Below are 24,022 nucleotides of genomic sequence, written 5' to 3'. Positions count from 1 at the left end.
CCCCGGAGCATATATCAAATATACACATATCATACATGTGTAATAAATAATCATGCAGGCTATCATGTCAAAAACAGGCTAAAAATGCTTTATTTCTATGAAGTTTTCTTTTTTTTTATTTTTATATATTAAATACTACAATAGAGCATAAATATGTACCCAAGCTCCTAAAACTAGGCTTAGTGAAGTGAGCAGTAGCAAACTCCAGAGAAAAAATAGAAAAAACTGCATTGAAAAACACTGAAGCATTCTTAGCTAATAGGCTGCATGCAGGTTAACACAGGAGAACCATAAAAACTTTGGCACCGTGCCTTTAAGACCCTGAGCACCTCCAGTATCCCACCATGCCTCAGGGGTGAAGGAAAGGTGACAGTTGGTTCACAGTTAGGTCAGTTCTTTTTACGGTGACAATTTGCATAACTGATTCAAAACACAGTCTGTCCTGCACTTCTAGGAGACGTGCGTCCGGGGAGGAGGGTGGGTTGTTTATGACTTTGATGAGGATACCCCTGGAAGAGAACTAGGATTTACAGGTAAGTAACTTATCCTTCTCTTCCAGGGGATCCTCATCAATAGTCATAAACATTGAATAGATTAGCAAGCCCATCCCTAAACCCAGCGGACTGTCCGATAGAAGTGCAGGAATAAATATGTCTTACGCAAATATATTTCTTAGAGAGGCCTGCCCCACTTGGGCATCCGCTCTTGCATCTGAGTCTAAACAATAATGTCTTGTAAACGTATGGACAGACTTCCATGTAGCAGCCTTACAAATCTCAGATATTGGAACATTGTTAAGGAGAGCAGCTGTAGCCGCTTTACCCCTTGTGGAATGCGCTCTAGGCCGTGCTAGCAATTGTCTATTAGCTAGCTGGTAAGTATTAACAATGCAAGAAACTATCCATCTTGATATTGTTCGCTTAGATGCTGCCTCTCCTGTCCTTAAATGACCATAGTTTACAAACAAGCGGTTAGAGTGTCTAATCGACTTTGTCTTGTCCAGATAAAATTTCAGCACTCTTTTCAAGTCTAATGAGTGCAATGCTTTCTCTGCCGGAGTCTCCGGATTGGGAAAGAACGTCGGTAAAGTTATGGTCTGATTAATATGGAATTCTGACACCACCTTCGGAAGGAAAGATGGGTGAGTTCGTAGAACCACTCTATTGTCATGAAAAACCGTGTACGGTTCTTTTGCAGACAAGGCCTGGATTTCACTGACCCTCCTCGCTGAAGTAATGGCCACTAGAAAAGCCGCCTTCCACGTAAGGTGTTGTAAAGAGGCCTTATGGATAGGCTCGAAAGGAGGGCCCATAAGTTTTGCCAGGACTATGTTCAGTTCCCATGGAGGAGAAGGCCTCCGAATTGGCGGAAAAACTTTCTTCAAACCTTCTAAGAAATCCTTGACCACAGGTTTTGTAAAGAAGGATTCCTGAGAAGGCGATTTGCGATAGGCAGTAATAGCAGACAAATGTACCTTAATAGATGATACCTGCAGACCGGACTTCGCTAGATGAAGCAAATAGGACAGTATGACATCCTCCTGCGCCCGTATGGGATTGTGACCCTGCTGACAGCACCATATGTAGAATCTCTTCCACTTAAAAGCGTAGGAACGCCGCGTGGAAGGTCGTTTGGACTCTTTCAAGATGCTCATGCACTCCTGCGAGAGACCTAGGTGCCCATACTGCAGGAATTCAGGAGCCATGCTGTTAAGCTCAGAGAGGGTAGGTTGGGATGTAGAATCCTGCCCTCCATTCTGCTCAGAAGATCCGGTCTGCACGGCAGCCTCCTGTGAGGTTCTTCCGACAGGTTGAGGAGATCCGTGTACCAGAATTGTCGGGGCCATTGCGGCGCTATAAGAATCATTCTGGTCCTGGATCTGTAAAGTTTGCTGATCACTGCCGGAATGAGGGGAATCGGCGGAAAAGCGTAAAGAAATATCCCTGACCAGTCGATCAACAGGGCATTCCCTCGAGATCCCGGACGGTAGAACCTGGATGCGAAGTCTGGGCATTTCTTGTTTACTTCGTCTGCGAAGAGGTCCAGTTGAGGCCGACCCCATTGCGCGAAGGTGTATTCTGCGACTTCGCCGTGCAGGACCCAATCGTGAACGTCCTCCAGGTGTCTGCTTAGAAAGTCTGCTTCCACGTTCTGCTGACCTGGCAGGTGAACTGCTGTAATTGACATTCCTCTGGCCAGGAGCCAATGCCATATCGCTTGGGACTCTCTCGATAGTGGTAGGGACCTCGTTCCCCCCTGTTTGTTCAAGTAATACATCGTGGTTGTATTGTCCGTCTGTATCAAGAGAGTTTTTCCCTGAATTAGCGGTATGAAAGACTTGAGAGCGAGATGGACCGCTCTGAGTTCTAGCAGATTGATGTGGTACTGCTTTTCCTTGTCTGACCACAGACCCTGCGCTTGAAAAGGACCCAGATGAGCCCCCCATCCCTGAAGAGATGCATCCGTTACTAGGGTGTCGGATGGAAGCACCTGGTGAAACGGAGCACCCACTGACAGGTGAGGTCTGTGCATCCACCATTTCAATGACTGAAGTGCTACCTCCGGTAGCCGCACCGTGTCCTCCCAGCGACCTGTTCTTTGGCTCCAGTTGGTCTCCAATGCCTCTTGGAGGGGTCTCATGTGGAGTCTGGCATTTGGGACAGTAAAAATGCACGATGCCATGGAGCCCAGCAGTGATGTCACCTGACGTGCCGTAGGTGCGCTGGCTCTCAACAGGCCCTGGCACTTCCTGTCTATTGAGGATAGTCGTTCCTCCGAAGGATACACTTTTTGGAGTTCTGTGTTTATGAGCACTCCTAGGTAGTGAAGATTCTGCGTTGGAATCAAGGTTGACTTCTGGTAATTGACCTGAAGACCTAGAGCTTCGCAAACTTCTAGAACAATGTCCCGATGGCTTCTCGCCTGCTGCGGAGAAGAAGCCTTTAGTAGCCAGTCGTCTAGGTATGGATATATGTATAACCTTTGTCTTCGGAGATGTGCCGCCATACATTTCGAGAAAACTCTTGGGGCAGATTTCAGGCCAAAGGGTAGAACTCTGAACTGGTAATGCTGTAACGCTACTCGGAAGCGCAGGAATTTTCGATGTTTGGGAGCTATTGGGATGTGAAAGTACGCATCCTGCAGGTCGATGGAGCACATCCAGTCTCCCTGATGCAGTTGAGGGAAAATCTGGTGAAGCGCTAGCATTCTGAACTTCTGCTTCCTTATGTATTTGTTCAGCAGCCGTAGGTCTAGAATTGGCCTGAAAACACCCTCTCGACCCTTCTTTGCCACTAGAAAGTAACGGGAGTAGACCCCCTGTCCTCTGTGTGCAGGTGGAACCTTTTCTATGGCATTCTTTCTTAGGAGGGCGAGAGCCTCCTTGCGTAGCAAGCTGAGATGAGATGGTTTGTCTTTGGTTGGTGGCAAGCGTGGTGGAGGTTGTTTGAAAAGAAGAGAATAGCCATGTTCGACAATATTGAGCACCCATTTGTCTCTTGTGATAGAGGGCCACTCGTGAAGATCAGCCGTAATACTTCCCCCCCACCGGAGTGGTGTACAGTGTCGAGGGAAGCGAGATTTCATTGCTTGGTGGGTGCTTTCGGAGTGGACTGTTGAGGTCTACTTGACCCTCGCTCCCTTGTGTTTCTCCGTTGAAAAAGAGGGCGTCCCTGTCGTTGCTGTGACCTTTGCGACCAATGAGGGGTTTGAACCCTCTGCTGGAAAGGGCGCATGTCATACCTGTACCTCCGCCTGAAATCTTTCTTTCTTTCGAGGCCCACCGCCTTCATGGTATCCACCTCGGTCTTCATGCGGGCCATCTCTTCGTCTGCATGGGCACCGAATAGAGAGTTCCCGGCAAATGGGAGATTCAGGATGCGTTGTTGTGCTTCCTGTTTCAAGCCAGTGAGCCTCAGCCAGGAAGATCTCCTCGCACAGATACCATGTGCGTACCCATGAGCAGCCAAATCCGCCCCATCTGCTGCCGCGCTGATAACCTGGTTGGATACCAGGCATCCTTCTTGTAGTATCTCCTGGAAATTTTGCCTGTCTTCTCTGGGCAATTTTTCTGTAAATCTACTGAGGGAGTCCCACAGAGAACGATCATACCTGCCCAGGAGCGCAGACGCACTGGAGACCTTCATTGCCAAAGCCGCCGTCCCACATATCTTTCTCCCTAGAGAGTCTAGATGCCTGCTCTCTTTATCCGGGGGCACCGTGGATGAAGATGCCACCGAGTGGGTCTTTCGGACGGCAGCTATGATAACCGAGTCCGGTGGCGGATCCTTTCTAAGGAATAAAGGGTCTTGTTCTGGAGCCTTGTATTTCTTGAGAATTCTGGCCGGGGCAGACTTAAGCGAGGCTGGGGCCAGCAAAGTGTCCATGGTTGGCTGCAACAAGCCAGGCACTAGAGGCAGCAACTTTTTCTACGCTGATCTCTGTTGTAGAGTCTCAAAGATGACCGATGAGGAGGTAGATGGTTCTGGAACCTCTATGTTGAGTTTCTGCGCTCCTCTTAGCAACACCTCGTTGAATGTGGTGATGTCATCCACCGGTGAGACTCTAGCAGGTGGTGAATCTGTTAGGGTGGGTGAGTAACGCCCGACAGATGAACCTGATGAAGACAAAGAGGGTGATCTTCTTGACCGCGACCTGGAACTTCGTTGAGAGCAAGACCTGCTGCGAGACGCTGTAGCAGAGCGTCTAGGCCTCGCGGTCGGTTGGCGAGGAGCTGAACGAGCCCGTTCTGCCCTGGCTGTCGGTGATGGCGTTCTTGGCAGGGAGGCAGTAGGTGAATACATTCGCGAATATTGCGAATCTGGGGAGGCCGCTGGTCTGTTGAGGCTCTCCAGCCATCTCGGAGATAGATTGATGGGCGAGACATGCCCAGATGATGCCGCTCTTGACCGAGAAGAGTCGCTCGGTATGGAGACCACTGGAGATGGCGCCTTGTCTGGCGTGGGGCGATGTTCTGCTCCCTGTGGTACAGGTAAAACCTGAGTCGACGTCGATGGTTGTTTCGACGTCGAAGAGCGCCCAGCCGGTTGCTCTTGCCTCGACGTTGAGTGCCTTGACGTCGAACGGCGATCCTCGGACCTCGACCTGCTCGCCGTCGTGTGCCTCGACGTGGAGCGATGGGAGGTCGACTGCGGATGTCTCTCGTGCCGTCGTGGTGATTTCGACGTCGTGTGTCCTGACGTCGGGGGGCGCACAGCCTTTGGCGGCGACCGGGCACGCCGGCGATGGCTCGACGTCGATCGGCGGGCTGCCGTCGACGGAGACCTGCCCCTGCTCTGATGTTCCCTCGACGCCGTTCCCTTCGGCGTCGGGTGTGTCGCCGTCGACGGCGATCTATGCCGGTGAGACGGTGGTAGCGACGACGTCGACGGTGAACAAACAGGTACTTTCCTACCTGTCGACGTAGACCGGGCCATTCTCTCCTGAGAATGTCCTTCTGCCTGTCTGGGAAGTGAGGACGACGATGTTCTTTGCCTCTCCTGAAGCCCATGTAGCCGGATCTTCTCTCTGTCTTTCAGAGTCCTCCTAGACATGTTCTTACAAGTGTCAGGGCAGTGACTCTGAGGCAGGCACACTATGCACAGAGAGTGGGGATCTGACTGGGCCTTCTTCTTCCCACAAGCAGGGCATTTGACAAAAAGTGAAGGCATTTTTCTGTCAGAAAAAACCTTCCTAGCTCAGACAAAGGTGTTATTTGTCGAGTGAAAAATGAAAAAACGCTTTTTGAAATAATTTTTCTGAGAAAAACTCAGAAAAACTGAGAGCTCAATGCTCCAGGATCCTCTCAGAAGAAGCCGGAAAAAAGAACTGACCTAACTGTGAACCAACTGTCACCTTTCCTTCACCCCTGAGGCATGGTGGGATACTGGAGGTGCTCAGGGTCTTAAAGGCACGGTGCCAAAGTTTTTATGGTTCTCCTGTGTTAACCTGCATGCAGCCTATTGGCTAAGAATGCTTCAGTGTTTTTCAATGCAGTTTTTTCTATTTTTTCTCTGGAGTTTGCTACTGCTCACTTCACTAAGCCTAGTTTTAGGAGCTTGGGTACATATTTATGCTCTATTGTAGTATTTAATATATATAAAAAAAAAAAAAAAGAAAACTTCATAGAAATAAAGCATTTTTAGCCTGTTTTTGACATGATAGCCTGCATGATTATTTATTACACATGTATGATATGTGTATATTTGATATATGCTCCGGGGTCCCCGCACAAGGGCGGGAATATTCAATGTTTATGACTATTGATGAGGATCCCCTGGAAGAGAAATAGAGGAAACCTCTGCTCACAGCTCATGAGAGCAGTTTTACAGCTCTCACTTGCTGCAAACAGAGTGTTTGCTCTGACTTGGCAGGAGCTGTCAAAGCTCCAGGCAACTCAGGGAAAACAGCTATGCCCTGGGGTGGGCACCCCGGGACATAGCAGGAACCGTCCCTGTGGGGTTGTAGGTTCCCAGAGCCATTGTAGGCTCCACAAGGGCCAAACCTCCAACCTAAACAGCCACAGGGAAGTGGAGGTCCCCAGGGCTGCACGCCCTACCCTGCCAATACAGATTGTATTTTGCTGCAGGGAGGTGGAGGTCCCAGAGTTTGTGGAGGGGGGGTGCAGGTTAACCCCCCACACAATTTAACCTGTGTAGCCCTACGAAGGTGGCATTCTTCATCTCTCCCCCGCCACCCACCAGCCCGTATCATTAATCTATTTAAACCCCAGGAAGTGGTGGCTCCCGGGTTGCAGGGGGGCCCCACGCCCCTCCACATTCTTAACATATTTAGCCGTGGGGATGGAGCTGCATTTAAACAAGTGGGGGAGCCCATGCTTTTCAAAAACAAAAATTTGCTGGATCCAATTTTTTTTTTTTAATGCATTTTTGCTCTGAGGGGGGGGGGGGGGGGTTCTCTGGGACCCCAGCACCAGAGACAAGGAGTCAGGGTGTCCCTACCCTGGCCCCTTTTCTTTCTTTAAATCTTTGGGGTTTTTTTCAGACTCGGCTGAAGCAGAGTCCCAACATGGCTGCCAGGACTTCCTTGTTTTAGTGTTGGCAGCCAATAAGATCTCGGCAGGAGATCTAAAGGATTTGGGGAGCTTTTGCATCCCTATATGTATAAATTTGTTTTTTCTTTGATATCTCAAATACTACTGAACAGATTTACACAAAAGGGTGCTTTCTGGACCAAGAGATAACTTTCTGCCAAATTTAGAGTAGTTCCATCCAGTGGTTCAGGTTTTAAAAATCCCTATGAATAAATAAATGTGTTTTGGGACCCTCCCCCCTATCTCCACTAAGCCGCCCACCCTCAGCCCCTGCTTGACGGAACACCCTGAAACTTTCCAGACAGCAGCTTAAGTGAGCATCGTATGTTTTGGGAAATTTCATGAAGATTCAAACTGTGCCAAAGTTATTAGCAAAACACAAAAATGTTTTATCTACAGAAACTAGGTCCTACCGCCACTAGGTTTTACATACACACACATTTTTATTTCATTTCAAGACTGTAAACAAACGAACAACACGTTTCGACCCGGAGGTCTTTTTCGAGTTCAAGCATCCTATTTTCATTCCACATTTTTATAGTCGTTAAGAGGTAACTACAATATCAAAGCATGCTGGGATCTATAGTTCATATTATGACAAATATGCGAACATTATGAACCACTAATTGGTGGGACTGTCTAAAGTAAAATTACCTTTAACCACTGTGTATTATTTCATGGGGGATGACACACATACATGAACAATATTTTTTCATATTGTGTCCATTCTTAACCCAACGAAATACTTCCACCAATTAAATTTGAACAGTGAGGTTGCTTATATAAATAACCTCAACACTTTTACAAAGTAAAGATCCAATTATCATTCTTCACTTCTCTGATTAATGAATATTAATACAGACACAATGCATGCTGGGATTTGTAGTACATATATACAAATATACAATGTTGACATCGTTGGTACCAATATTATACATAGGACTACGTAAAACTCAAGTACCTTACAAAAACTTGCCAAATGGTCGCAAAATGCAAATGTGTGAGGAATTAGCAAGTAAAAAATATAATAACCAATAAGAAAACAAAATTCTCCTATATGTCACTTCATTGTTAAAAAATAAACAATTTTATCATTAGGTCCATATGTCTTATGTCAGTCACCAATAAATAGCCTCTGCTCAAGCTCATGATGTCATAATATGTTCCTTGTAAAAAGTCAATTGCTCATATTTAATTACTCAAGTTAGCATTGTTAAGCATCTCTAGACATGTATCAAGATATATTTTAAGCCTATAGGTGCACATAAAGTTACTCATCATTGTTTATCCCTAATGGGGCCTTAGTTTTCATCTGAATTATATATTTCAATTCAAGTTGCCTTAACCTTTTAATTCAATCACCTCCCCTCTCATGTACTGGAATGTGATCAATACCATAGTATCTCAAGGTTCTCCAGTTATTCATTGTATGTGTCTGTAAATGTCTGGCATATGTATTGTCTTTGTGAGTGATCGCTCTGATATGTTCTAGGATCCTTTTCTTCAACATGCAAATTGTGCTACCAATATATTTGAGGCCACAATGGCATTCTATAATGTAAATTACAAATTTAGTATTACATGTATTGTAATGTAAGGATCCAAGAGGATCCTGGAATGGACTAACCAACCCTGACACAAGCACCAAAAAGCAATGGTAACCGACCTGCCATCTTCTTAACAGCCATCTGTCAAAGTTTATTATCATGGAAGGAGAAAAAAAGTGGGCAGGATAGGGGTAAAAACTGGGAAACCTTTTTTGACATAGATTTGTATAGGCTTCACGAACAAACTATTATGACCCATTACTAAGTGCACAGTGTGTGACAATCAGCACTCACATTTGTCAGTACGATCAGAAATTTTTAGTGCCAATTCAGCACCACATCCAATTGGCTTGGCAGTCAAAGTACAGGATATATAGGAGAATGTGGGATCTTTAAATGCCCTCAAAGATAAGCCCTTCCGATACAGCTTACCAATTAAAAAATAAATACATTAAGAAATAACAATTGCTATCAACGCTGACTGTTTTCTGTCCCTTCTAATCTGGCAGTGCCAATGTGGTCTATGCTGCATAACAATACACTAGTGGTTGCTCCTAGTTTAAGTTACTTTTATAAAAACATTGTAATAAACAGAAAATGAAAACACACCTTTTTTTATTTTTGGAGAACCCAAAAGGCTGGCACTACTTGGACAAGTGCATGAAGTGCTTTCATTGGGGACAATTACTTCTACAGAGTTGCTATTGTCTTCTGTGTTGCCACAGGATTTGCAACTGCTGTTCAGTACATCCATGGGTTCCTAGAAAAGCAAAAACAATGTGTATTAATAAATATAACTTTACAGGGATGACCTCAACATCTTCCATCTAGATGGAAGGCAAGCAGAAAGCAAAACAAAAACAAAACAATGGACAACAGAACAGATTACATTTTTAATGCCAACAGTAACACTGGAATTCTATTGATTGTGTTTTTAGACTGTAAATGCTTATGGTATATGTGGATACATATGAGGGGTGGGGATGTGACCTAACAGCCAGAGATGCCAACTTTGGAACTAGTTGGAGTCACAGCATCCACTCAACATCCTGTGATTCTGGGCAAATCACTTATCTCCCCATGCCTAAACAAAAAAAAATGATTCTGACCTTGTGTAATGTAATCTTGGGCTGAGTCTGTGCCACATAAAATTGAAAATAAATATATGTGCTAGAACGATAAGCATTCTTCTCCTGCCTGGCTACAGTGCTCTTCTCACTCAAAAGTAGATACTAGTTACTCTTTGATCCATGAATCAAACTAGCACTACAAGAGAAAGAAAACTAAATAACTAACTCGATCCTCCCTCATGGATAACCTGTAAAAAGGAACTTAATCTCCCTGCTTCTGTAGATGATCTCCGAACATTGTAAAACGAAACAAGTTGTTAGGAAATAAGACAATAAGGAAAATGTTAAATACCCTGTAAGCATCTGTTCGTGACATACAGTGCTGTAGATTCACATGCTGTGCATACTCCTGCCATCTACTGTTGGGCTCCAAAAAATATGCCACCATGCCTACCAGCTACTGGGAGCAAGATATAAATGTGACACTTTGAAATGGGAGAAAATTAAACTGAAGTGTTAACTTTATGTTTAAATCGATTCCAAAACACTCATCATTTAAATGCTCTCCCATTTCAAAGTGTCACATTTACAAACAGCAGGCATCTTGACCCAGTGACCTGAAGACACAGTGGCATTTTTATAATAGAAAAATACAGCCATTTGTTTAAATAGGAGGAATTTAAAGTGAAGAAACATGTGTCATAAAATATTAAAACATAATTGGCTTAAAAGTGGAGAAAAACATTGACTTCATTTTTCATAGAAGAACAAGTTACTTACCTTCGGTAACGCTTTTTCTGGTGGATACATTAGCTACCCATGGATTCCTCACCTTATGAATTCTCCCAGTATATTTTTATTTACTTTAAATTCCTCACATTTCAAATAAATGACAGTATTTTTCAGTTCTAAATATAGAAGTGTCTACTGACCACTGAGAGAAAGGGGTCTGCTGTTTGTAAATGTAACTTTGAAATGGGATAAAATTAAAATAAAGAGTTGATCATTAAGAATGTTCTCCCATTTAAACACATTCAGAAACATTTTGTTCTCATGATCCACTATTGAGTTGACAATGACTTATCTAAGATTTTAATTCCTCAGTGCTTCTGTTTTTGACTCTGCATTGTGGGTCATAAATCTGTCTCCAGCATTACTCATTATCAGGCATTGCTAGCTGCATCCTGAAGATAATGATGTATCAAACACAGCCTTCCCTTAACTTTCAAAAATAAAATGTGACCTTGTGCTAAACTCAAGGCTGTGAGCTACTCTGAAGGTATCTGTAAGCTACTGGTAGATCGCGATCTACTGGTTGGAGTCACATGGTCTACAACATTCCAGTCAGAAGGGAGGTACATAGATTTCCTACAGAAGCCAGAATGAACCCTAACCCTCAACACCCAAACCTTACTCCAGTAGATCTAACACAAGGGCCTATTGGTTTAGAACACCGTACCAGGATCAAGATCTTTCAAGGGAATGATCTGGATCTCTGTGCTTGGATGTGTCTAAATGCTGATCAAAGTTCTCTGCTAATATAATGCTAAGATATTATGGGCATGCCAGCTCTAAAAAATCTTTTTGCATGCATCGTGGGAAGGACAGCCAATGTATGTCAAAGGCCTAATTTTGAGATTTTATATTTCCATCCCCAAGTTTATTCAAATACATGTCAGTCAGTTTCTGAAGCAGGGCACACCCACTCTACTTCAAATTGCCAAGTTGTTATATACTACTGCCATTATTAACTGTTTACTTGCCTGCGATTTGAAAGATTTCTATCTGTTGGATTGGAGGATCAGCCCTGTATCTGTGAGACAACTACTTCAAGCATACTTTACCATGAAGAGTTCTTCCCAAAACCTGCCCAGCTTTGGGCAAGGCCATAACAGTTGTGGTTAGAGTGACTGTCACTCCATACCCACACCAGCAGTTGTTTGGCCTACATCTGACCCATGCATGCAATATTTATGGATTTGGTATAGCTTACATATATTTTGTCTTTGTTGTGTGGTGCACATACCTACGCAGGCCCATGCACTAACACTTACACACTGTCACTAAGCTGCTTGCCTAGCTCCTTTTTTCATATCTTCCAGGCTTAGCTCTTGTTTAGAGGTGAAATCAAAGGCCAGCTATGGACATGTCAGAGTATAGGCCTCTATCAATGCTGAACGTAGGCTACAAAATGCTTAGAGGAATCCTGGCACAGACTGCTGCCCCACATCCTGGGCCTTATTCATACTGATCAAGCTGGGCTTATATCAGGACGCAATACTACTCTGAACATACAGAGATTACTAACCTTTTTGAGGGATAGCCCAGCCATACTGTGGGGTGGTCATGTTTGCTGACATTGAAAAGGCTTCTGATAGCCTGGAATGGGACTATAGCTCAGAGATACAATGACCAAAATGGGGTTGGGGCAATGGTTTGTGGAGTGGACAATGGTGCTGATTGCGTCTCCCACTGCGATGGTCCACAAGGGGCAGGTTGTTTTGGAGCAATACAAGGTAGAGAGGGAAATTACACAGGGGATGATAGCTGTTCCTTCTACTCTTCACCACTGCGATGGAAGCACTAGCAGTAGAGCGCCTGCTGACAACCCATATGTTGATATTCCTCCTCAAGGGATTATTCACTACATATCACAGTATACAGATGATATGATTCTCTTTCTTGGAGACATACGGACGGAACCTGAAAGGGCAGTGAAAATCCTCATCAGCTATGGGGGAAGGGACCACCTGGCCTGTGCATTAACTAGCAAAAAACTGCTTATTCCCACGAGGGAGATCCGCTACGAACCCCCAGCATGTATCAAACTAACCCCAAAATCTTAGAAGGAAATACTGGAGCAGCTCTGGCGGCCTTGTGGTACAGTGCTTCTAGAAGTTGCCACCGATATCTGCGGCCAGACGAATAGTGCTAGCAGAAATTACACTTTCCCCGCCTTCTTTACTATTTCAATGCACTCTCTGTGGTACCACCTCGTGGTGTCTTTTGAGAGTCAGACACTATTCCGATACCCTTGGCTGATGGAGAATCGGTCAAAGAGTAGGTCACCCCCAAAATATCAAAAATTGCTTGCGCCAAACTTATACAATATTACATCTTATATCGAGCATACCTCACGCCTCAAAAACTAAACTCACTACTCATGAAGGCCCTAGTGTCACTTAAAGGGAGAAGGTTTACTCCACATGCTCTAGGACTGTGCACATATAACCGCCTATTGGACAGAGGTGTTATAACTGCTGGCTAATGTCACGGAGCACTTGCTGGACCTCTCCACCAAGCTGTTTCTGCTGAAGATCTATCCCCATCTGGCTAAGCATAAGGTGACATCCAGATTTTAAATGGAACACCTTACCCAAGTACTCCACTTGCAAATGCTGCCACACGTATATTGCCATACTACAAGAAACCCACTTGGTATCAGCAGAACTCCATTAGAGCTGCGCAAGATGGAGAGGGCAGGTATATGGTACATCTACATCACATTCGGCTGTAGGGTGCTTATCTGAGCCGCCATGGTGTTCTCATACATAGAGGACACTCAGAGGGAAGATAGGGAGGGTCGCTTTGTCATCATGGCGGGACACCTCGATGGGGCTCCCCTTATGCAACAACCAATCATGCTTCCTTAACCCTGCACTCTTCCTCGACGCTGAATCACCGGGATTTTGGGGAGGGATCTTTACCTGTGTACCAGACAATGAGAAGGATCTCTACACCTCACCACTGCATCACGCCACCTGTGCTTGTGTGACAGCACTTTCATGACAGGCTCAAATGACTTGCACGAGGTATAGTGGCTTGGGCATCCACTATATGGTGAGAATTCGTTTAACTCCCCAGTTCATGACCTCAACACTGGACTAAATCTCTTCCTTTGCACTGAAAAGGTGGGCACCCAAATACCTCAATCAGAATACCTGACCGTACCCTGTCGGATGTCTGCCCCCTACAATTGAGCCTGCAATAGACAGAGGCTGTCCTCAATGCAGCGTTTTGTGAAGAGCTTGCTCAATGCACTGACCGATACTTAATGCTGAACAAGGGATTGACCAAATCCAGTGTGATTGACTGGGACGCGCATAAGGTGGTGATATGGGGCCAATACATGACAACCACATGGGAGGGTCCGCAAGCACTTCAAGAAGTACTGTTCCACAAATAAGAGTTATGCCTTGTGGAGACAGGGGTGGCTACTCGCACAGTAACAACTGAGTGGCTTCAACAGCTGCGTAAACAACACAGCAAGGCTGAGACGCAGATAAGGAAGCACAACTGTAAAGAAATGGCTCCCTGTTGCAGTTACCCCCCACTTTTTGCCTGATACTGATGCTGACTTGACTGAGAAGTGTGCTGGGACCCTGCTAACCAGGCCCATCACCAGTGTTCTTTCACCTAAAATGTACCATTGTTTCCACAATTGGCACAACCCTGGCACCTAGGTAAGTCCCTTGTAACTGGTACCCCTGGTACCAAGGGCCCTGATGCCAGGGAATGTCTCTAAGGGCTGCAGCATGTCTTATGCCACCCTAGGGACCCCTCACTCAGCACAGACACACTGCCTGCCAGCTTGTGTGTGCTGGTGGGGAGAAAATGACTAAGTCGACATGGCACTCCCCTCAGGGTGCCATGCCAACCTCACACTGCCTGTGGCATAGGTAAGTCACCATTCTAGCAGGCCTTACAGCCGTAAGGCAGGGTGCACTATACCACAGGTGAGGGCATATGTGCAGGAGCACTATGCCCCTACAGTGTCTAAGCAAAACCTTAGCCATTGTAAGTGCAGGGTAGCCATAAGAGTATATGGTCTGGGAGTCTGTCAAAAACGAACTTCACAGCTCCATAATGGCTACACTGAATACTGGGAAGTTTAGTATCAAACTTCTCAGAATAATAAACCCACACTGATGCCAGTGTTGGATTTATTAAAAAATGCACACAGAGGGCATCTTAGAGATACCCTCTGTATTTTACCCAATTGTTCAGTGCAGGACTGACTGGTCTGTGCCAGCCTGCTGCTGAGAGACGAGTTTCTGACCCCATGCGGTGAGAGCCTTTGTGCTCTCTGAGGACAGAAACAAATCCAGCTCTGGGTGGAGGTGCTTCACACCTCCCCCCTGCAGGAACTGTAACACCTCGCAGTGAGCTTCAAAGGCTCAAGCTTCGTGTTACAATGCCCCAGGGCACTCCAGCTAGTGGAGATGCCCGCCCCCTGGACCCAGACCCCACTTTTGGCGGCAAGTCCAGGAGAGATAATGAGAAAAACAAGGAGGAGTCACTGGCCAGTCAGGACAGCCCCTAAGGTGTCCTGAGCTGAGGTGACTCTGACTTTTAGAAATCCTCCATCTTGTAGAAGGAGGATTCCCCCAATAGGGATAGGAATGTGCCCCCACCCTCAGGGCTAGTAGCCATTGGCTACTAACGCCCCAGACCTAAACACGCCCTTAAATTTAGTATTTAAGGGCTCCCCTGAACCTAAGAATTTAGATTCCTGAAACTACAAGAAGAAGAGGACTGCTGAGCTGAAAGACCCCTGCAGAAGAAGAAAGAAGACACCAACTGCTTTGGCCCCAGTCCTACCGGCCTGTCTCCTGCCTTCTAAAGAAACCTGCTCCAGCGACACTTTCCCCAGGACCAGCGACCTCTGAATCCTCAGAGGACTGCCTTGCTTCAAGAAGAACAAGAAACTCCCGAGGACAGCGGCTCTGTTCCAAAAAAGACTGCAACTTTGTTACAGAGGAGCAGATTTAAAGACCCCTGCAAATCCCCGCAAGAAGCGTGAGACTTGCAACACTGCACCCGGCGACCCCGACTTGACTGGTGGAGAACCAACACCTCAGGGAGGACCCTCCGGCGACTCAAAGACTGTGAGTAACCAAAGCTGTCCCCCCTGAGCCCCCACAGCGACGCCTGCAGAGGGAATCCCGAGGCTCCCCCTGACCGCGACTGCCTGACTCTAAAATCCCGACGGCTGGAAAAGACCCTGCACCCGCACCCCTCAGCACCTGAAGGATCGGAACTCCAGTGCAGGAGTGACCCCCAGGAGGCCCTCTCCCTTGCCCAGGTGGTGGCTACGCCGAGGAGCCCCCCCCCCCCCTTGCCTGCCTGCACCGCTGAAGAGACCCTTTGGTCTCCCATTGGAAACCCGACGCTAGTTTGCACACTGCACCCGGCCGCCCCCACGCTGCTGAGGGTGTACTTTTTGTGTGGACTTGTGTCCCCCCCGGTGCCCTACAAAACCCCCCCTGGTCTGCCCTCCGAAGACGCGGGTACTTACCTGCTGGCAGACTGGAACCGGGGCACCCCCTTCTCTCCATTGAAGCCTGTGTGTTTTGGGCACCTCTTTGACCTGACCGGCCCTGAGCTGCTGGTGTGATAACTTTGGGGTTGCTCTGAACCCCCAACGGTGGGCTACCTTGGACCAAAAACTGAAACCTGTAAGTGACTTACTTACCTGTTAAAACTAACCATAACTTACCTCCCCCAGGAACTGTGAAAATTGCACTAAGTGTCCACTTTTAAAACAGCTTATTGTGTTTTATGTAAAAAGTATACATGCTAAAGTAATGATTCAAAGTTCCTAGAGTACTTACCTGCAATACCTTTCAAATGAGATATTACATGTAAAATTTGAACCTGTGGTTCTTAAAATAAACTAAGAAAATATATTTTCTATAACAAAACCTATTGGCTGGATGAGTGTGTGTACCTCATTTATTGTCTAGAGGGCCTCCTGGGGGTCACTCCTGCACAGAAGTTCCGTTTCTTTAGGGGCTGGGGGCTGCGGGTGCAGGGTCTTTTCCAGCCGTCGGGAAATGGAGTTCAGACAGTCGCGGTCAGGGGGAGCCTGGGGATTCCCTCTGCAGGCGTCGCTGTGGGGGCTCAGGGGGGACAACTTTGGTTACTCACAGTCGTAGAGTCGCCGGAGGGTCCTCCCTGAGTTGGTTGTTCACCAGTCGAGTCGGGGTCGCCGGGTGCAGTGTTGCAAGTCTCACGCTTCTTGCGGGGAGTTGAAGGGTCTTTAAATCTGCTCCTTGTAACAAAGTTGCAGTTCTTTTGGAGCAGTGCCGCTGTCCTCAGGAGTTTCTTGTCTTTTTCGAAGCAGGGCCGTCCTCAGAGGATTCAGAGGTCGCTGGTCCCTTGGAAAGCGTCGCTGGAGCAGGTTTCTTTGGAAGGCAGGAGACAGGCCGGTATGTCTAGGGCCAAGGCAGTTGGTGTCTTCTGTTCTTCCTCTGCAGGGGTTTTTCAGCTCAGCAGTCCTTCTTGTTAGTTGCAGGAATCTAAATTCTTAGGTTCAGGGAAGCCCTTAAATACTAAATTTAAGGGCGTGTTTAGGTCTGGGGGGTTAGTAGCCAATGGCTACTAGCCCTGAGGGTGAGTACACCCTCTTTGTGCCTCCTCCCAAGGGGAGGGGGTCACATCCCTAATCCTATTGGGGGAATCCTCCATCTGCAAGATGGAGGATTTCTAAAAGTTAGAGTCACTTCAGCTCAGGACACCTTAGGGGCTGTCCTGACTGGCCAGTGACGACTCCTTGTTATTTTCTTTGTTTCCTCCAGCCTTGCCGCCAAAAGTGGGGGCCGTGGCCGGAGGGGGCGGGCAACTCCACTAAGCTGGAGTGTCCTGTGGTGCTGTGACAAAGGGGTGAGCCTTTGAGGCTCACCGCCAGGTGTTACAGCTCCTGCCTGGGGGAGGTGTTAGCATCTCCACCCAGTGCAGGCTTTGTTACTGGCCTCAGAGTGACAAAGGCACTCTCCCCATGGGGCCAGCAACATGTCTCTAGTGTGGCAGGCTGCTGGAACCAGTCAGCCTACACAGATAGTCGGTTAAGTTTCAGGGGGCACCTCTAAGGTGCCCTCTGTGGTGTATTTTACAATAAAATGTACACTGGCATCAGTGTGCATTTATTGTGCTGAGAAGTTTGATACCAAACTTCCCAGTTTTCAGTGTAGCCATTATGGTGCTGTGGAGTTCGTGTAAAACAGACTCCCAGACCATATACTCTTATGGCTACCCTGCACTTACAATGTCTAAGGTATTGCTTAGACACTGTAGGGGCACAGTGCTCATGCACTGGTGCCCTCACCTATGGTATAGTGCACCCTCCCTTAGGGCTGTAAGGCCTACTAGAGGGGTGACTTATCTATACCTGCATAGGCAGTGAGAGGCTGGCATGGCACCCTGAGGGGAGTGCCATGTCGACTTACTCGTTTTGTTCTCACCAGCACACACAAGCTGGCAAGCAGTGTGTCTGTGCTGAGTGAGGGGTCTCCAGGGTGGCATAAGACATGCTGCAGCCCTTAGAGACCTTCCCTGGCATCAGGGCCCTTGGTACCAGAGGTACCAGTTACAAGGGACTTATCTGGATGCCAGGGTGTGCCAATTGTGGAATCAAAAGTACAGGTTAGGGAAAGAACACTGGTGCTGGGGCCTGGTTAGCAGGCCTCGGCACACTTTCAATTCAAAACATAGCATCAGCAAAGGCAAAAAGTCAGGGGGTAACCATGCCAAGGAGGCATTTCCTTACACCATGGCTGTAAAGAAATGGCTCCCTGTTGCAGTTACCCCCCACTTTTTGCCTGATACTGATGCTGACTTGACTGAGAAGAGTGCTGGGACCCTGCTAACCAGGCCCCAGCACCAGTGTTCCTTCACCTAAAATGTACCATTGTATCCACAATTGGCACACCCTGGCATTCAGATAAGTCCCTTGTAACTGGTACTTCTAGTACCAAGGGCCCTGATGCCAAGGAAGGTCTCTAAGGGCTGCAGCATGTCTTATGCCACCCTAGAGACCCCTCACTCAGCACAGACACACTGCTTACAAGCCTGTGTGTGCTAGTGAGAACAAAATGAGTAAGTCGACATGGCACTCCCCTCAGGGTGCCATGCCAGCCTCTCACTGCCTATGCAGTATAGGTAAGACACCCCTCTAGCAGGCCTTACAGCCCTAAGGCAGGGTGCACTATACCATAGGTGAGGGTACCAGTGCATGAGCATGGTACCCCTACAGTGTCTAAACAAAACCTTAGACATTGTAAGTGCAGGGTAGCCATAAGAGTATATGGTCTGGGAGTCTGTCAAACACGAACTCCACAGCACCATGATGGCTACACTGAAAACTGGGAAGTTTGGTATCAAACTTCTCAGCACAATAAATGCACACTGATGCCAGTGTACATTTTATTGTAAAATCCACCACAGAGGGCACCTTAGAGGTGCCCCCTGAAACTTAACCAACTATCTGTGTAGGCTGACTGGTTCCAGCAGCCTGCCACACTAGAGACATGTTGCTGGCCCCATGGGGAGAGTGCCTTTGTCACTCGGAGGCCAGTAACAAAGCCTGCACTGGGTGGAGATGCTAACACCTCCCCCAGGCAGGAACTGTGACACCTGGCAGTGAGCCTCAAAGGCTCCCCCCTTTGTCACAGCCCAGCAGGGCACTCCAGCTTAGTGGAGTTGCCCGCCCCCTCCGGCCACGGCCCCCACTTTTGGCGGCAAGGCTGGAGGGAACAAAGAAAGCAACAAGGAGGAGTCACTGGCCAGTCAGGACAGCCCCTAAGGTGTCCTGAGCTGAGGTGACTCTAACTTTTAGAAATCCTCCATCTTGCAGATGGAGGATTCCCCCAATAGGGTTAGGATTGTGACCCCCTCCCCTTGGGAGGAGGCACAAAGAGGGTGTACCCACCCTCAGGGCTAGTAGCCATTGGCTACTAACCCCCCAGACCTAAACACGCCCTTAAATTTAGTATTTAAGGGCTACCCTGAACCCTAGAAAATTAGATTCCTGCAACTACAAGAAGAAGGACTGCCTAGCTGAAAAACCCCTGCAGAGGAAGACCAGAAGACGACAACTGCCTTGGCTCCAGAAACTCACCGGCCTGTCTCCTGCCTTCCAAAGATCCTGCTCCAGCGACGCCTTCCAAAGGGACCAGCGACCTCGACATCCTCTGAGGACTGCCCCTGCTTCGAAAAGACAAGAAACTCCCGAGGACAGCGGACCTGCTCCAAAGAAAAGCTGCAACTTTGTTTCCAGCAGCTTTAAAGAACCCTGCAAGCTCCCCGCAAAAGGCGTGAGACTTGCAACACTGCACCCGGCGACCCCGACTCGGCTGGTGGAGATCCGACACCTCAGGAGGGACCCCAGGACTACTCTGATACTGTGAGTACCAAAACCTGTCCCCCCTGAGCCCCCACAGCGCCGCCTGCAGAGGGAATCCCGAGGCTTCCCCTGACCGCGACTCTTTGAACCTAAAGTCCCGACGCCTGGGAGAGACCCTGCACCCGCAGCCCCCAGGACCTGAAGGACCGGACTTTCACTGGAGAAGTGACCCCCAGGAGTCCCTCTCCCTTGCCCAAGTGGAGGTTTCCCCGAGGAACCCCCCCCCTTGCCTGCCTGCAGCGCTGAAGAGATCCCGAGATCTCTCATAGACTAACATTGCGAACCCGACGCTTGTTTCTACACTGCACCCGGCCGCCCCCGCGCCGCTGAGGGTGAAATTTCTGTGTGGACTTGTGTCCCCCCCGGTGCCCTACAAAACCCCCCTGGTCTGCCCTCCGAAGACGCGGGTACTTACCTGCAAGCAGACCGGAACCGGGGCACCCCCTTCTCTCCATTCTAGCCTATGTGTTTTGGGCACCACTTTGAACTCTGCACCTGACCGGCCCTGAGCTGCTGGTGTGGTGACTTTGGGGTTGCTCTGAACCCCCAACGGTGGGCTACCTTGGACCAAGAACTGAACCCTGTAAGTGTCTTACTTACCTGGTAAAACTAACAAATACTTACCTCCCCTAGGAACTGTGAAAATTGCACTAAGTGTCCACTTTTAAAACAGCTATTTGTGAATAACTTGAAAAGTATACATGCAATTTTGATGATTTGAAGTTCCTAAAGTACTTACCTGCAATACCTTTCGAATGAGATATTACATGTAGAATTTGAACCTGTGGTTCTTAAAATAAACTAAGAAAAGATATTTTTCTATATAAAAACCTATTGGCTGGATTTGTCTCTGAGTGTGTGTACCTCATTTATTGTCTATGTGTATGTACAACAAATGCTTAACACTACTCCTTGGATAAGCCTACTGCTCGACCACACTACCACAAAATAGAGCATTAGTATTATCTATTTTTACCACTATTTTACCTCTAAGGGGAACCCTTGGACTCTGTGCATGCTATTCCTTACTTTGAAATAGCACATACAGAGACAACTTCCTACATTGGTGGATCAGCGGTGGGGTACAAGACTTTGCATTTGCTGGACTACTCAGCCAATACCTGATCACACGACAAATTCCAAAAGTGTCATTAGAAATTGATTTTTGCAATTTGAAATTTTTCTAAATTCTTAAAAGTCCTGCTAGGGCCTTGTGTGTTAAGTCCCTGTTTAGCATTGTCTTTTAGAGTTTAAAAGTTTGTTAAAAGTTTGAAATTAGATTCTAGAAACAGTTTTTAGCTTCTTTAAAAAGTCATCCAACTCTTAGCAAAATAATGTCTGATACAGAGATGAATGTGGTGGAACTCGACACCACACCTTACCTCCATCTTAAGATGAGGGAGCTAAGGTCTCTCTGTAATATAAAGAAAATAACCATTGGCTCCAGACCTACCAAAATTCAGCTCCAGGAGCTGTTGGCAGAGTTTGAAAAAGCCAACCCCTCTGAGGATGACTTCACAGAGGAAGAAATTAGTGACTTGGAGGGCAATTCCCCCCTTCCAGTCCTAAATAGGGAGACCAGGGCCTCTCAAGCCCTGTCTCCAAAAATGATAGTCAGAAATGTTGCTTCCCTCACAGGAGGGTCCAGCATTTCTGAAATCACTGAGGATGCTCTCAGTGAAGATGACCCCCTGTTAGCCAGGATGGTCAAAAGATTGGCTTTGGAAAAGCAGCTCCTAGCCATAGAAAGGGAAAGAAAAGAGATGGGCCTAGGTCCCATCAATGGTGGCAGCAACTTAAATAGGGTCAGAGATTCTCCTGACATCCTAAAAATCCCCAAAGGGATTGTAACAAAATATGAAGATGGTGATGACATCACCAAATGGTTCACAGCTTTTGAGAGGGCTTGTGTAACCAGAAAAGTGAACAGATCTCACTGGGGTGCTCTCCTTTGGGAAATGTTCACTGGAAAGTGTAGGGATAGACTCCTCACACTCTCTGGAAAAGATGCAGAATCTTATGACCTCATGAAGGGTACCCTGATTGAGGGCTTTGGATTCTCCACTGAGGAGTATAGAATTAGATTCAGGGGGGCTCAAAAATCCTCGAGCCAGACCTGGGTTGATTTTGTAGACTACTCAGTAAAAACACTAGATGGTTGGTTAACTGGAAATGAAGTGTGTGACTATGTTGGGCTTTATAATTTGTTTATGAAAGAACACATTTTAAGTAACTGCTTCAATGAAAAGTTGCATCAGTATCTGGTAGACCTAGGTCCAATTTCTCCCCAAGAATTGGGAAAGAAGGCAGACCACTGGGTCAAGACTAGGGTAACCAAAACTTCCACTGGGGGTGACCAAAAGAAAGGGGTTACAAAAACTCCCCAGGAGAAAGTGGGTGACACTAGAAACAAAGAAAAAGAGTCCTCTGTAGGCCCCCAAAAACCAGAACAGGTGGGTGGGCCCCAAGACACAACCCAAACCAAAGGTGGGTACCAGGGTAAGAACTGGGATGCCACTAAGGCCTGGTGCCACAACTGTAAACAGTCTGGGCACCACACCAAGGACACTTCTTGTCCCAAAAACAAACCCCAGAACAAAATTCCTGGGGTAACCAGTGTAGCCATGGGAGATGACTCCTCAGATGAGGAGGTCTTCCTAGCCTTCAACTGGAAACAGGGCCCAACAGGTGAGTTGGAGATTCCAGAGGGAAGTAGACACTTCCACCACCTACTGGTGAATGGAATCCCAACCACTGCCCTGAGAGACACTTGTGCCAGTCACACTATTGTGCATGACAGGCTGGTGCTCTCAAACCAGTACATCCCAGGTGAAACTGCCAGGGTAAGAGTTAGCCTAGACAGGGTCACTAAGAGGCCTGTGGCTTTAGTGCCCATAGAAGTGGGTGGCACTCTTAGCTGGAGAAGGGTAGTAGTCAGTACAGACCTCCCCCTTGATTGTCTCCTTGGAAATGACTACCCAGAGGTTAGTCAGAGCCCAAGAGAGAAACTGGTCCAGTGCCAGTCCTCTCCCAAGGATTCTGGAAGTCCTGCCTCTGCAGTAAATGCAAGCAGGCCCCAGAAGAAGAAGAAAAGAAAACAGAGTAGGAAGGGTGGACAACCTTTAGCCAAGGTTACAGCAAGCCAAGGAGATTTTGCTCCAGTAGGGGAGAACTCCAAAAATGGCCCTGATAAAGTCCAACCTGACCCACAAGAAGTCCTGGCTAGTCAGGCAACTGTTAAACCTGAGTGGGTGACTCCTCAGCTAACAGAAGAAAGAGTGGAAGAAGGGTGTTTACTACAAGATGTGGTAACCCCCCACTCTAATACAGCAGACAGGCAACCTGAACCCAAAGAAGCCTGTAACTTAGCCCCTTCCCTTTTAGGTGAAGAGCTAAAGGTGTGGTTCTGGGCACTGACAGCTGTCAGTGGCCTCTGCTGGGTGTTAGCCTTTATGGCTGCACTATCCTTAGCATGGTGGTCTGACCCCATGCCAAATAGCAAGTTAGGCCCCCTGACCCTATTGGTCATGGTGGGGTTACTCCAGCTCTGGGTAACCTCTCTGGGTAAGCTAGGGGTAACCCTGGCCAAGATAAGGTTAGCAGAGGTGGATACCTCTAAGACCAAAATAGAAAGAATGGGTGGAGACATTGAAGAGGCAGACAAGAGGCAATTCAGACTAGGTCCTATCACTGTGGAAGTAGGTCAGTTCCCCAAAGGGAATGACCTGAACAGAAGGATGTAAGGCAGAGTAGGCCCTGCAACTAACCAGCCTATTTCTCCTACTCTTCCTCGCCTGACAGACTAGGAAGACTCTCCCAGCTTGGGCTGAGTCTCCTGGCCTGTGGGCTGGGGGGGGCTTGTGTAAAGAAATGGCTCCCTGTTGCAGTTACCCCCCACTTTTTGCCTGATACTGATGCTGACTTGACTGAGAAGAGTGCTGGGACCCTGCTAACCAGGCCCCAGCACCAGTGTTCCTTCACCTAAAATGTACCATTGTATCCACAATTGGCACACCCTGGCATTCAGATAAGTCCCTTGTAACTGGTACTTCTAGTACCAAGGGCCCTGATGCCAAGGAAGGTCTCTAAGGGCTGCAGCATGTCTTATGCCACCCTAGAGACCCCTCACTCAGCACAGACACACTGCTTACAAGCCTGTGTGTGCTAGTGA

At 47.5% G+C, this 24,022-nt stretch overlaps 1 protein-coding gene across 4 annotated transcripts in view; it reads right to left on the bottom strand.

Moving 5' to 3' along the window:
• The window catches only part of GGNBP2 (gametogenetin binding protein 2), a 389,041-nt gene that overhangs the window by 115,287 nt on the left and 249,732 nt on the right, over positions 1 to 24,022 (bottom strand). For all 4 annotated transcript variants that reach the window (XM_069226555.1, XM_069226553.1, XM_069226554.1 and 1 more), the window contains one exon: positions 9,208 to 9,358. In XM_069226555.1, the coding sequence (XP_069082656.1) occupies positions 9,208 to 9,358 (151 nt within the window). The remainder of the gene's footprint in view (positions 1 to 9,207; positions 9,359 to 24,022) is intronic.

The sequence above is a fragment of the Pleurodeles waltl genome, chromosome 3_2 (assembly GCF_031143425.1).
Source record: "Pleurodeles waltl isolate 20211129_DDA chromosome 3_2, aPleWal1.hap1.20221129, whole genome shotgun sequence".
Classification (NCBI taxonomy): Eukaryota; Metazoa; Chordata; class Amphibia; order Caudata; family Salamandridae; genus Pleurodeles; species Pleurodeles waltl.
The sequence above is the reverse complement of the archived record's forward strand: the minus strand, read 5'-3'. Positions and strand labels throughout refer to the sequence as shown.